Source organism: Paramormyrops kingsleyae, chromosome 1, assembly GCF_048594095.1.
Source record: "Paramormyrops kingsleyae isolate MSU_618 chromosome 1, PKINGS_0.4, whole genome shotgun sequence".
In the NCBI taxonomy this organism is placed as follows: domain Eukaryota; kingdom Metazoa; phylum Chordata; class Actinopteri; order Osteoglossiformes; family Mormyridae; genus Paramormyrops; species Paramormyrops kingsleyae.
Window position 1 is genome coordinate 3,305,779 of NC_132797.1, and position 14,227 is coordinate 3,320,005.

Consider the following 14,227-nt stretch of genomic DNA (forward strand, 5'->3'; position numbering starts at 1 on the left):
TAGAACACACGACGCGTGGCCATTTCATTTAAAGTACCAATAACAGACATTGCAGCGGGTAATATAATATGCATGAGCGGCAGGGGGCGCTCGTCCGGCGCCTCCATCGCGCTGCGCACTAACATCCGGCAGGTCGGCGCACCGTATCTCTGTAACCGGCCATACTTAGGCGGACGGAGATCGGGAGAACCGACGCCGGATCCAGTAATGTAGCAGCTGGTTGATTCAGAGAAGACTCCGTTTATTTAATGCGATCGCCTTTGCTGGTTGGCGCGCCGCAATAGCGAGGTTGTAGCTTAGCTGCGACACATTCGTTTCTCTCGGCTTGTTTTCTCGTGTTATCTGGATATCAGAGGACAGGTCCCGGTGACGATGGTGGAGCAGTCGGACCATGCTCCGCTGCTCGACTGGGAGGAGGTTCCGTCGGGGGAGCCGCCGACTTTGGCTCCCAGGCAGAGGGATGAGTCCGAAGCAGGTCCCGCTAACTGCAGGTCGGGGGGCAGTACCGCCCCTGGCGCCGGCTGGACTGCGAGCACCGGGGGTCCGGTGCCTGTCCCGGGTGTCGGTGGCGGGGAGGCAACCACCTGTGCAGGCTCCGTGTATAACGGATCGGGATGGGAAAATAAATGCCCTGCTAAGGGAGATGGCACGCTTTCTGGATGGGGAGCGGTGTCCGACAAAGACCGCAGACTGTCTGAGTGGGAGGAAAAGGACCAAATCGTGGCTGTTTTTGTGGTAACCTTTGATACACGATCAGGTGAGTAAAGGGGATCTTACATAAAACTTGCTAAAGATGCAGTGGGTATCTCCATAAACGGTTAGGCTGACTATACCTCACAGCGGAATCTACAGATCAGTAGTCAATTAACCTGAAATTGTCAGTATGTTTGTCTTGCGTAGCTCGTATGTTTATCTTTTGTGTTTTATATATAGTATGCTTTTTCTGTGACCTTTGTTGCCCCTCTTGTTGCTGTGTTTATCTGTCTAAAACAAACTCAGCAGTTGCTCCAGGGTGCCACGACTGTCTAGCTGATCACGAGCCCAGTAACTAAACACCAAAGCAACTGTTATTGCTCTCGGAATGGTTACTGGGTACAGTGGGGTATTGTAACGCGGTGCAGTGTGAGAAAGGGACATAATCTATCTGTTTGGTTTGCCTGGAGATGCATTACATGTTTTGCTTGGATTATAAATAGCCGCCGCTCGTCAGCGTGCCGGATGCCGGACCCGCGGTGACCGAACCTTTGCCAGGTGGAAGGGCTTTTCCACGTGAGCTGCGCCTCAGCTCGTGCCCAGGACGTTGTGACGTCGGGGGGAACCGAGGCCACGCGACCGACCGCAGCTGCGAATTGCACTCGCGCGTTGGCTAAATACCTGTGCGCGTGCACGCGCGCGGGGGCGTGCCGCGTTTCCCGAGGGAGCCGAGTGACTCAGGCGTCACGGGACGCCATTCCAGTTATCAGATCTCTAGCTCTCCGATCCATTACTCCGCCTTTCATTTTTAATGAGGGAGACGCGCCGACGTCTGGACGTCAGATTGTTTAATGACTTCTTCATTCACGGCCACTTACTGTGCTCACTGTAGGACGCATCAGTTGTTTAAAACATTTTAAATCATAGGCCACTTAAATCCTCAGTGGTGTAGGTGTGCCACATTTTGAAAATTACTTTTCATATATTTACAGGACAGACTCTCAAGGTGACTTGTACTCACTAGTGCGTCTTGCACCCTTTCCTTACCCTCCTCCTTGCACGATTAGCACTCGACCGCAGAGGGCCTAATTGGAAAGGTTTGAAAGGAATGGATTGGGTTTCACATTTTAATTAAAAGCTGCAAATTCAAATGCAAATGATCACCCAGATACTGGTACTATTTTGCTTTGTCTTTTGTACTTGATATGCTGTGCAGGACATGTGTCGATCTCCTAGCTGGTCCGACAGGATCTCTGGCATGACTGTGCGGAGCTGTGTGGTCTCTTCCCCCCCTCCCCCGCCTCTTCATAATGGACCCGCCTGGCCCGTAAAAGCTGGCCTTCATGCTCACTGTGCTGAAGGAGAGCACTGCACATCGGTGTGACGTGTGACAAATGGAGACCCCAGGATTGCGTTTGATTTTATCCCCTAACTTCCCTTTTCATTTGCGTGTGATTGTGAAGTTACTCTGAAAAGTGTTTGAGGGAACGGCGGAGGGGGTTTCCTGTGTCTGATGGGTGCCTTTGACGTTGGGTAATGATGGGCTGCGTTTTGCTCTGTGCTGCCCTGATCTCCGTATCATGGCTGTGCTCATTGTGCTGACAGGAAACATGGTGGAGTGGTGTTTGCCCCCAGATGTGAACCTGGAAGGGGTGGAGTTCAAGTCGATGGCCAGCGGCTCCCATCGAATCGCCAATGACTTCATGTAAGGGCCCCCCTTCCGGAACACGCACGCACCGCATGCCACTCCACAGCCACCCACCAATCTCCCCCCCCCCCCCCCCCCATCTCTTTCTAGATATTTCCGGAAGGGCTGCTTCTTTGGCCTGGCGTGTTTTGCCAACATGCCCGTGGAGAGCGAGCTGGAGAGAGGCGCGCGTATGAAGTCTGTGGGCATTCTAACCCCGTCCTACACCCTACTGTATCGTTACATGCATTTCCTGGAGAACCAGGTCAGGTGGGTGACACTCTCCCCTTGCCCTCCCCTCTTCTGGTCCACATCGCTGTTTCTTCTGTCTTTCCAGCACAGCTACCAGCTCAGGAGTCCATGTTAAACTCCGGTGCCTTTGAGGCGAAAGTCTGCCACACGAATCGGTTCATTTGGGCCTTGGCTTGGTCACTGGATCACAGGCAGTTGAAAGCTGGCTTGCGCAAATTTTACTTCTTAAAACCACCATGGAATAATGGAAAACCAGCGTTAGAAATGATCAGGGAATGGGGGGCACAGAATAGGAGGGACCTTTTAGAAGAGTTTAGGCAGACTGACTGACGGTAGACACCTGCATAGATGGTCACGGTTTACAAAAAAAGTTTTTGCACCTTCATATTTCCAGCAGAAACAAATGTCTCTGATCTAGTTAAGTGGAAGTTTGTTCAGATATTTCTTGTGAAAATCATTCCAGGTATATAATGCACATCATGATAAGGTAAAATTGTCTTTAACTGCAAAATAATGCAGTTCATACAAATAATGACTGTGGCTGGTGTCGAAATATTTGTTTAGTGTCTTAATCACACCATAAAATCGATACTGAGCTAATTTTTGTTTACTTTTCAGTGCAGACTGTGTGCCTTTGAGCAGTGACTCAGATCCGAGGTCTTGACCATAGCTTCATCCTAGATCGCCAGGTGTCAATAAAGACCCCTGACTACCCCATGGCTCTTTTTACATAGGCATCAGCTTCAGTGTCCGGGACAGTACTCGCCACTGGAGGCCTTCTACGAGGACAAGAAGGCGGTGCTGCCTCTGGGAGGGAACGGCCTGGTCACTACCTGTCCTACCAGCACCTCCACGGCGCCCCCTCATGGCCGCTGTTGCATGAACCCAGAGATGAAGGTGGGTGCCGAATTTTACTGTCGTATTTTTATGTTCAGCAGTCGGACTGATGGCTGTATCCAGAGATTTTCCTGTCAACACGGTTCGGTGTATTTCAATCCTACTGGGATTGACCTGGCGATTGACCGAATCACCCCACCCCCCCCCCATCCCCCCCCCCCCACATCCCCCCCCCCATCCCCCCCCCCCACAGATCACACACCCGGCTGGCTGCATGTCTCAGTTCATCCGCTTCTTTGGGGAGCAAATCATGGTGCTGTGGAAGTTCGCCCTGCTTCGGAAACGCATCGTCATTTTCTCGCCCCCGCCTGTAGGAGTGGTGTGCTACAGAGGTGAGCGCTGTCTGTCTGCCCGCACACCCATGCACACACATGCACACACATGCAGTATATTCACCTATTATGTTCGACAAGGACCCTGACGAAATAAAGAATGAACAAACGTGATTTCCTTCCTCTCCCAGTCCCTGGATGTGTAAACAAATATCGTTAATGCAATAACTAGTGCAGTCACAAAAAAACGTGAACAGTTTACATTACATGTGCAGGTGCTTGTGTGAGGCATGGGTGCCGTGGGCGCCGTGGGTGCCGTGGGCGCCGTGGGTGCCGTGGGCGCCGTGGGTGCCGTGGGCGCCGTATGCCATGCGGGCCGCCCGCTGTGGGTTCTGCTTTGACACCGAAATGTCAAGGGACTGGCTTCGCCCACGGCTGTTACTGGGGTTCCTCTGGAATCCATAAAATCTTAAAATAGGTTTAGCAAGTGCTGGGAGTATTTCTGATACATTTTTGAAAATCTCTAAAATCCAAGAACGGGGTGGGTGGGGGGAGGGGGCGAGTGTCCCCTGAAGTGGAGTCCCACTCAAGTAGGAAAGAGCAGTGGGGGGGTCACCACCCTGGAAAGGTCTGCTGGCTGCACAGAACCTTCCCATTTGGACCCCATCTAAAATATTTCGATTTTTTGATTGATGGATTTTTGAGCCTGTACTACCTTGTGAGACTACTGCTCATATCCTGCCTGATGTGCTTCCTCTCTGTCACACACCCTGCTATTTTTGTTTTTGCTGAGGTTATAAAAACGGTATTAAGAAGCACTGAATTTGATGTTGAACGTTGTGAACCATGAATCCTGATTACTGCCCCCAGTGTACTGCTGCTGTTGCCTGGCCAACATCTCCCTTCCGCGGATGGAGGTCTCAGTGCCGGAGTTCCGCCCCTTCTTTTACATCAACGTGGCTGACATCGCCGCCCTGGAGACCGAGATGTCCTACGTGGCCTGTGAGTTCCGACCTCTGGCCGGGGCGGTCGGTTGAGGACCACCTGAATGCTCACGGTCCGCCTCTGGCGTGTTTTCTCCTGAAGGCACCACAGAGAAGATATTCGAGGAGAAGAAGGAGTTGTATGACGTTTACGTCGACAACCAGAACGTGAAGACGCACAGAGAGAGCCTGCAGCCGATGCTACGGCTCAACAGTGCGGACCGGGAGAAGTACAGAAAGCTCACAGAGCAGAGGTAGGACTGGATGGTGACGACAGTGATGATGATTATGATGACGAGAGTGACTATGATGATGATCATGATGACAATGATGACAGTGACTACAATGATGAAGATGATGATGATCTCTTCAGACAGATGCTGTTATACTCACAGGAAGTGGATGGAGACTGTTCCTCCAGTGAAGAGGACCTCTTCATCCTGTGAGTAGATGCCCTCCAAGAATTGACTGGCTGTGTATCTCTTACCAGAGGTCAATGCCAAGGGTTCTCCTACGTACTGGATGTTTGGACCAGCTCTGCACTGTGTTACTGAAGCTCCTCCTCTATCTGCAACAGGTTCTTCATGGAGCTAAACAACCGGATCTTCCAGACGCTGTCTGAGGTGGCGAGCAGCGTGGACCCCACCCTCACGGCAGAGCACGTGCGAGCCATGGGCCTGGACCCCCAGGGCGACCAGGGCTTTCTGGTGGACCTTCTGGAGCTCTATGGCATCGACGCCATGCTTGTCATCGACAACCCCTGCTGCCACTGAAGCTGGGAGCCGCCGCCGTCATCCTCTCTATCCCGTCCTGGAGAAACCGCCTTTCCCTCCGGAAACTCTAATCCTCTCCTGCTAGGTGACCCAGAACTTGGAAAGAAGCACCTTCCTGGGTGCCTATGTGGCTCACAGACTGTCTCCCTGTGTAGCCACAGCCTCCTCTAACCAGCCCTGAGACTGGCCCTGCCTGTGCCCCGAACGTGAAGCCGTTTGACATGCAGCCTGCCTAGTATGAAATCAGCTAAGTGCGTTGGTCTAGCGGCCAGTGCGTCTGTAGTTTGACCTGGAGTGACCAATCTTCGGGTCCCTCTCACGTCTGCTGAAGTGTCAGCGAGAAGATTAGAATAACGAGGGGACAGCATCAACATGTCACCCCATTTAATGTGCCTCTTCCAGCTACTTGCGTCACAAGTACTGCCGACTCTGAAAGTATAGTCTCGCTTTATGGTTTCTTCTCGGCCAACTGATTGTATGGAATACTGGGCCTATGGTGTGATCTGTATGGATTGCCGTGGGCTTCTGGGAATTGTAGTCTAGTTTCAGTTGTCTTACTGTGGGAGATTTTCAACTTGTCCTTGTGACTAAACCAAATTCACAGCTGCATGTTTTTCTAGCCCCCACCCCCCCTCGGTACGCACCTGAAATCGTTATTTTAAGACTCATTTTAAAAATAATTTTCTGCTTTTTTGGTGACATCTCTTTGTGCTGGGGGTGGGGGGTGTTCCGCTTCTTGATGTGACGGGTTTGCACAAACCGCAGCAGCAAATCCCCCTTGTGACCTCAGCTTATCGTTTGTACAAACTAGCCTTTCTTCAAAAACAAAAAACAACAGGTTCATCATTCCTCTCTCCAGAGGAGTGTGCAGGAGAGCCCGCCAGCTGAAGAGTGTTAAAAGAGGAATATTCTGTTTTTCTGAGAGGACCTGCTATGCTCCGGAAAGACGGCAGCAAAGAGGTGCCTGTCAGGAACAGGAATTGGTGAAAGTCTCGGGAAAGTCTAGGTCACGACAACAGAGGAAGAAGAGAAGAGAAGCAGAAGCGGCCGCGTGAGATCCGAGGAGGAACAGCTGTGACTTGTGGTTGAGAGATTCCTGTGATGCGTGCCCGCGTGTGCGTGTGTGTGTGTGTGTGTGTGTGTGTGTGTGTGTGTGTGCGTGCGTATGTTTGTGTGCGTGCACACACTGAGGACCCAGCCTGTTCCTGGTGTGTGTAAAGAGCCGAGAGCAGCTCCCCTCCATACGTGTACCTATGATACGGTTCCTCTTTTTCTGAGGATGCTAATAGATGTACTTTAAGAAAGTATTAAATATATACTACTTATTAAATACTAGCCATTCAATGCTGAGGGAAACGAATAGTGTGAATCCACAAGTTGGAGATGAGTGTACAGTACAGTTTTAATTTGTATGTTGTCAGAGACATGGAGATGTTATACGTTATTTTTACATAATGACTGTAAAGATACATGTTTTTGCACAATATATATGTGTTAATGTGACCCTCAAACTGCCAGTTATACTGGATATAACTTGTCAGAGGTACGGTTCAGGTCCAGAAAGCAAAAATCCAGACCAAGATTTTTATTCAACCCACCAGTTGAATATAAAGATTCTTAGTCACTGAGTACTCAACTGGTTGGTCGAAAACAAAATCTTGATCTGGATTTTTGCTTTTTGGACCTGAACTATACGTCTGTGACCTGGAAATCGTGAGTTAAAGTAACAGGCTGATTTAGCCACTTGGTGAGTGTTAGACCACCAACTATAACATATTTATTGTGGTTTTAGTCTGACCAACCCTAACTGTAATTTCTGTCGTGAATGACCTGGAATCGCCAGCATGTACTTGGCGTGACGCCGGGGTCAGAGGTCATCTTTGTATGCACGGTACTTCATAAGACCGCTTTGTTTCATTAAAGCGAGCGACTCACATATGGACCTGGTGATGCCATAAGCATCCATTGTGCTTGTCTCACTGCTTCCTTCTGGAACATGAACGGCCGTAATGATGACATATTTTACAACCAGAGATGGGGGGGGGGGGGGAGTGATGATGGAATTAAGGGGTTTAACATGAACAACAACATGCTAATATGCTAATGCAGGGAGTGAAGTGATCAGTAGGCTCCTGGTTGAAGTCCCAGACTCCATAGTGATTTCAGAGAGAAGACCCAGCCGCTTCAGGGCCCTTTCAATTGTCTGCAAGATCAATAAAGTGTGATGTAGCTCAATCACATCAAAAGGACAAAGCGGCCCAGTGATGTTCATATGATGCTTTGTGAATCATTTGAAGCCTGTGTCACGTTCAGCCGGAGATGGTCCCTCTTGGCAGGAGCTCATTCTAGCCTGGAGGGAATGGAAGCCTCTCGCACAGGAAGGCGTGTCACAGCAATGACACACTGAGCCAAACGGCAGTGTTTGCCTGTCGATGGCTGTGTGGCGGCAGCCACAGGTAACTGTGCGGCTGGGTAACTGTGAGCCGCAGTGGAATTTCAGCTGTACGCAGGTGTCAGGTGATGTGAGGTGATGAGAGTCAATGTGTGCTGAAGGTCACGCCCTGAATATACACACAGCAAGCCGCCGCTCGAAAAGTTAACAGCCCCCGGCCGGCCTCCCATAAGGCTGCTCTTTGCTCAGGGTTTAAGCGGTAGATTAAAATATGTGCTTTTCCAGAAACTCACGGAAATCGACATCCTTCTGTGGGGAAGGCTGGAACAAAGGGCACAGTTTGTTTTTACAGACATAATCTAGACAGAAATTAAGTAGTTCATGTTTTATTGGTTTGATTTTATTTCCAGATGAAAGCGGGTGAATCGGTGACAGTCCGTCACCCTACGGCCCCGGCGCCTCTGGACCTCCCAGGCCTGCTCCGGGGGGCCAGGGCCCCTTAACGCTGGGGGGGCAGCGACAGCCCACCCCCCCGCTGCTCAGTGTGGCTCCGACAGCAGCTGGTCCCTCCGCTCGGCGCTGCAGAAGAAGCGCAGCTTCCGTGGCAGGAGCCTCACCTCCACAGCCATAGCCTCATACTGCTCGTTATCGATGTTATAGAAACTGGCGCCCTCCTGTGGACAGGTTGAGAAGTGCAGGTCATCTAACAGCTGTGCGGTTAAAGGTTGGGTTTTATGTTAAAGATTTTTGAGTAACTGACCTTAGGCAGGCCGATTCTGCACACGCTCGCCTGAACCTGCTGTCCCCGGGCTGAGCACAGACGCCCGTCCCCTGTCTTCTCAGTTCTGAGGCCGCGGGCAGTTAGAGGACACGAATCAATCACTCACGTTATTGTAGAAAAATAATGTGTAATTATACCATAATCCATGGGCAATTCTAGGATTTTTGGGGGCATTACAGGGACCACAGTTCATACAGAGGGACAAATCTTATTTTTAGCCAATGATATGCTTTGAATCTGTGTGACAGGGGAGGGGGCACTCTGGAAGCCAATCAGCTTTCAGCAGGGGCCTGTGGCCCCATCCCTGTGTTCACTGACGGACACCCACCCAATGGTGATGAACTCTCCCACAGTCAGAGTGTCGGGCTCCATACACACCAGCATGGAGTCCTGAGGACGCTGAAGGGGACAGAGTGTCATTCCGCTCTTCATTTGTGCTCAACAACTTCAAATCAATGTCATTTTTATATAGAGCCTTTCACAACACAAGGCACTTGGCAAAAGTGTGTGATGATCCATTAGTTACTAGGAGAGGAACCAAAAACCCACTGATAAGAAGCACCACTGGGGGTCTGTGGCAGACCAGCTACCCAACACCTCTCAGTCAGGCAGCCTCACCTCCAGCGCTGGGTTCCTGTTGAGCGTGCTGATTGACAGCTCTGCCGTGCTGACCTCCTCCTGCACCCAGACCTCCGGCTCCTCCTCCCGGGGAGGCTCTGTGAGCACAGAGGAGCAGGTGATCAGGCAGCTCCGGGGTCACCCCAACCGGGGTCCCCGCTGGCCTTCCCTGGTGACAGTGGGGGGGGGGGGATTACCTTCCACCGCGGGGCTCCAGTAAAGCCTCAGTCGGCGGATGATGCGGTTAAGCAGTGGGGGCCGGGGGGGCTTTTCTGTGGGCTCGTCTGGGGGGCGGGGGGTCGGACCCAAGTAAGAGAGGGACACCTGTTTGTTCTGGGGCCACTCCTGACCCAGGGAGCAACAGAAAAGAATGAGACAGGAAACAACACATACAGAAGAACAAAGTAACTCATAAAGAACTCAAAAGAGCCAGGGAAGATGCTGACTCACTGGCGACCCCTACTGACCCTTAGCGTGCTGAACCAGTGCGCCGCTTTTGTCTTCAAAGGACCCAAATACCAATACCTGGCAATAAAGAAAATGAGCCACATTGCAGTGACATTCAGAACCTTCCAGTGGGCAAACATCTTTATCTGATGCTTAAACAGTGCTGTCACTCTAGCTTCACAATTGCTTGTGGGAGTGGAGTGCTGACATTTCAGGGACTCCCCATGCCTGCATTCCCACCTGCCTCTCCCTCCTACTTATGCTGCCATAGCCATATCTGCCGGAGCATTGCACTTCATATTGCACTCATCTAACTTTTAGCACTGCCTATAGTCTCCCTTACTTTGACTAATTGCATTTATTTCCACCACCTTCTCCTGGGTGGTGCTACCTGGAGCCTTCAATCTATCAAGATGTCCAGCACACCCTGCAACATGTGACGTCGCCACTGCCAATGACGACCGTGCATCCAGCTTGCCGTTCTGCCAGTGTCACCTTCCTTGTATGACCCGCTCCCTGCCTTCTGGCTGCCTGGCGATTGGAGGGAGTGGTGGCACCGGCTTGTCATCTCCCCCCTGCTCCCCGTTTGTGTTTCAGACTAAACTGTATTTGACTCTCCCTGCCGGCCCCTGGAGGATGGGCTCCCCCTTTGAGTCTGGTCCCTCCCAAGGTTTCTTCCTTCTAGGGAGTTTTTCCTTGCCACTGTCGCCTATGGCTTACTCACTGGGGGCTTTGGGTGGGGATGCTGTAAAGCGCTTTGGGACAATGTAATGTTGTGATAATGCGCTATACAAAAATAAATTTGTTTGTTGTTGTTTGTTTACTGGACATATTTTTCTGGTGTACCGCTGGTAGCTGCCTGAAGGAAACCTGCATTCCCCCAGCACAGAACCACCACCGGAGGTACAGTGGGGGGGGTCTGTCACCGCAGTTACTCTTACTTGCTGATGGAGGTGGACACATCCCTGAAGGCGCCCCAGCGAACTCCCAGCAGAGCAAACACAGGCTGCTCCTTCTCTCCCTGTGGGTGTACAGACAGAAGACAGACAAACCGATGCAACGTCTGCTCATCGAAGTTCAGTTTCAGAGGCCAGGACAACTATCCATCAGAATAACACCCTCCCTCTTTAACCTCACTACACACTGCATTTTATTTCATTTACTTGGCTTTCATCAAAAGCAACCATCTATACAACTGTTGGGTTACGGCCATTCCGGTAATACACACGACTTTCTGGCTGCCGTGTTTCAACCATCTCCCAGAATCACCTTGATCTGCAGAACATCCAGAGGCATCGTCTCCCCCCTCAGGATCGACAGCGCAGCTGATGTGATGCTTCTGAGGACACGGGGAGAACATCACCCTCACAAGGGCACATGCTAGTGTCCGCGCGAGATCATGTGACCTATCCGTGCACGAATGCCGTGCTTGCCTGGTTCTGTGATGGGAAGGGGAGGGGCGGGAGGACTTACTTCACAAGGTTGTCCGTCGGCAAATACAGACTCTGGTTCAAGGAATTCTGGGAGCCCAGGGGAATGAATCCTATGGGAATTTTCCGGAAGGAATCCTGTATTCCAGGGACAGGGAAAATCTGTGTCAACAGCCTACGATTTGTTCCATCTGAATGGTAGCCATGGAAGCGATCGATAAAATACTCACTTGGTCATTTCGTCGGAGCAGACCGGTAATAACCTGTATATGGCAAGAGGTCAATGTAACATATTACATTCATTCTTGATAATTATGGGACATTTAGAAGCACTAATTCAGCAGAACCGCATCCTTCAGATGGTGGGAGGAAACCCATAGGAAGAACAGACTTCGGCCCCATGTGGGAAGTGGAGATTGAACCCCCTGCCCTCAAGGAATGATGTCACAGTTTTGTCACTTCACTATTTTAGGACAGCAAAAGTACAGTAAATGTCACACAGTACCTCCTGTAAGGTTCCATCTCCCCCAGCAACAATCAGCATGTCAGTGTGTTCCAGAAGTTCCAACAACTTCTTGGCCTGACCCTCATAGTCTGTCTGCATGGCAGCATGAAATAGACGGTTACGTGTCGCCATGGCTACCGTGTGACCACAGGAGAACCACACCAAGGAAACAACACGCACCTTAACAAGTGTCACCTGAACCCCAGCCAGGTGCAAGATCGGGGCCGCGTTCTTCTCAAACAGTTTGTTAGCTTTCCTGCGACAGGAAGAGGAAAGAGGGGTCGCTTTCAGTGCTTAGCAATGTGATTAGCATCTGCTTTGCATTCTTTGGAGCAGGTGGGCAAGCACACATGCACACACACACACACAGACAGACAGACACAGACAGGCCCAATCCCAATGTCCCCCAAGGCCTAAACCCTGAACCCTCACAGGCTTAACTGACGTCACCTGGTAAGTGACTGGGTGTGAGAGGCCGCAGGGGCTCGAAATGGCATTAATAGGAATGGGACAGCACATTGCAAGGTTACCTTGACAACGTCAAAACATGTTCTTTACTATTGTGGTTTTGGGACTTTTTATTTTAAGATTTACACTTTCTTCACAGCCAAGGCACTTAAGGGACCGACTGCCTAATATGGACGTGTTCCAGGTCTTGCCTTGCAAAGTGGATGAGAGGTAATTGTCGGATAATCAATGTGCTCTTTCTGTCAAAGAAGCATCATTAAGCAACAGCTAAAAGAAATGGTTTCTTTATCATTGACAGTACTGGGCTTCCCCTGGTAGCCCTGTGATTCATGTCACAACACTAGGAACTGTGAGTAAAATCAAAGGCTTTGTCTCATTTGCCCCACTTAGGGGCAAGTGCACTGAGATACTACACTCTGTGCTGATGTATGGTGACATAAGATGCAAAGTGTGCAAGTGCATGTAAAGAGCTGAAGTGCGCAGTGATTTCTTGGAAACAATGGGACACACTTGATATCCGAAGCAGAGAACAAGAAACAGACTATGACTATGTTGTCATTTGTGTTGGTTGCGTTTGGTGTTGTTCTTCACTGCAGCCCAGGCTATGTAAACATTAGTTATACAACTCTTCACACTTAAACTGAAACTTCTTAGGAGGCATGTTGGACTCTGATTAGCCGGCAGATTTCCTCATGTTTGATGTTAATGCAGTGCATTGTGATCTATATACTTATCCAAAGACTGCTTCCATCCTGAATTTGCCAAAGTGTTGATAAAGTGCACATCACTCAAGCTGCACTCAGCTTATTTGAGGGATGGGACACCCTTGGATACTTGCGGTACACATTTGAACGCGGCCGCCAAGTGAGACAACGTCTGCATAAAAGCGTATTTACACAAATTGTGCATAAAGGGCTCAAAATGTCTGCAGGACTGCCCTATTGCAATTGACGATTTGACAATGGGACAGCCCTAAGACCTCAAGAACTTAGCAGGAACTCGCCTCAGAGTCCCCAAGTGTGAGAGTGGACATTAGGTCACACACATGATCACGCACGCACATAACGCACTTACCCATTGCAAGCGGCGGGATTAAGAATGACAGTGGCTTTTTTCAGCTGCTCCTGCGGTAATATGAGCTGACGGCCGAATTCCTGAATAAATGGAAATGAGCATACTCAGATAGCACTCTTTGGTAATGGAAAACATATACGTATAAATAATGAGGTGGCGGAGGAGACGGTATCACCAACAAAGACAACAGAGCTATATAAAGGGCAGTAACACGTAATCCTCACCCGGGCCTCGAGACAAGCCTCCCTTCGTAGTACGCTGTCACTGCAAAGCATTAAATCATCATATATTGTATTATACATAAGGTTTTGTAAAAATTAATCATAATGTCACTGACAGTTCCAAGGTTGTCATAACAGACCCAGTTAAAGGGTCTTTCCTCTAAAATTAAAGCAGAAGCTTTATATGCTTTTAATGTCATAAAATACCTATCTTCCTACATTTATTATTGCATTATTTGTTATAGGGTTACCAATGTTTTCCGTAGAGCCAGTGTCCTCCGTATGACAGAACACAAAACGCGAAGGTTGATTTCTTCCAGTGATTTCGCAGAGTTCTCAAGACCTTCACCACACGGGCCATGGTCTTAATTACAAAAATTTATTTACACAAATCTGTCCTCCACAAAAATGAGTTGTTCATCACGATTGACGTACCGTACTTTATAATGATCATGAACCCGTAACACCTTCTAATGCACACTTCACACTGCTACTTATAATAGTTGCGTCGCTAAAACTGTCCTCCCTGGAAGGAAACGTTGTCCATGTTACTTGGTTCCTACTAAAGATATTCAGAAATCCTCCGTGTAAGTGTTTTGAATTACATTTACTGCGACATTATTTTCAATTACTTCAAAGCATCATCATTGTTAATCCAACAAAACTGATCTTAACCTCTTATAATGATTGAAATATAGAACACGTGTGTGAATAAAATCGAAATTGGACTACAT

The 14,227-nt window shown here is 49.6% G+C and overlaps 2 protein-coding genes across 2 annotated transcripts; one reads left to right on the plus strand and one right to left on the minus strand.

Annotated features, from left to right (window-relative positions):
* Nucleotides 1–38: 38 nt before the first annotated feature.
* dennd11 (DENN domain containing 11) lies at nucleotides 39–7,520 on the plus strand. The gene is made up of 9 exons (XM_072716420.1): nucleotides 39–757; nucleotides 2,299–2,398; nucleotides 2,492–2,650; nucleotides 3,367–3,529; nucleotides 3,723–3,861; nucleotides 4,672–4,803; nucleotides 4,888–5,038; nucleotides 5,158–5,226; nucleotides 5,362–7,520. Exons 1-9 carry the CDS (start codon nucleotides 373–375, stop codon nucleotides 5,555–5,557), a joined length of 1,494 nt encoding a protein of 497 aa, XP_072572521.1. The 5' UTR covers nucleotides 39–372; the 3' UTR covers nucleotides 5,558–7,520.
* A 799-nt stretch (nucleotides 7,521–8,319) lies between these two features.
* agk (acylglycerol kinase) lies at nucleotides 8,320–14,138 on the minus strand. The gene is made up of 15 exons (XM_023825951.2): nucleotides 13,745–14,138; nucleotides 13,497–13,536; nucleotides 13,273–13,352; nucleotides 11,911–11,986; nucleotides 11,731–11,823; nucleotides 11,456–11,488; nucleotides 11,269–11,363; nucleotides 11,065–11,134; nucleotides 10,737–10,816; nucleotides 9,816–9,873; nucleotides 9,546–9,693; nucleotides 9,349–9,446; nucleotides 9,059–9,129; nucleotides 8,710–8,794; nucleotides 8,320–8,623 (listed from the first exon to the last, which is right to left on the minus strand). The coding sequence occupies exons 1-15, from the start codon at nucleotides 13,852–13,854 to the stop codon at nucleotides 8,489–8,491; spliced, it is 1,272 nt and encodes a 423-aa protein (XP_023681719.1). The 5' UTR covers nucleotides 13,855–14,138; the 3' UTR covers nucleotides 8,320–8,488.
* Between the last annotated feature and the right edge of the window lie 89 nt (nucleotides 14,139–14,227).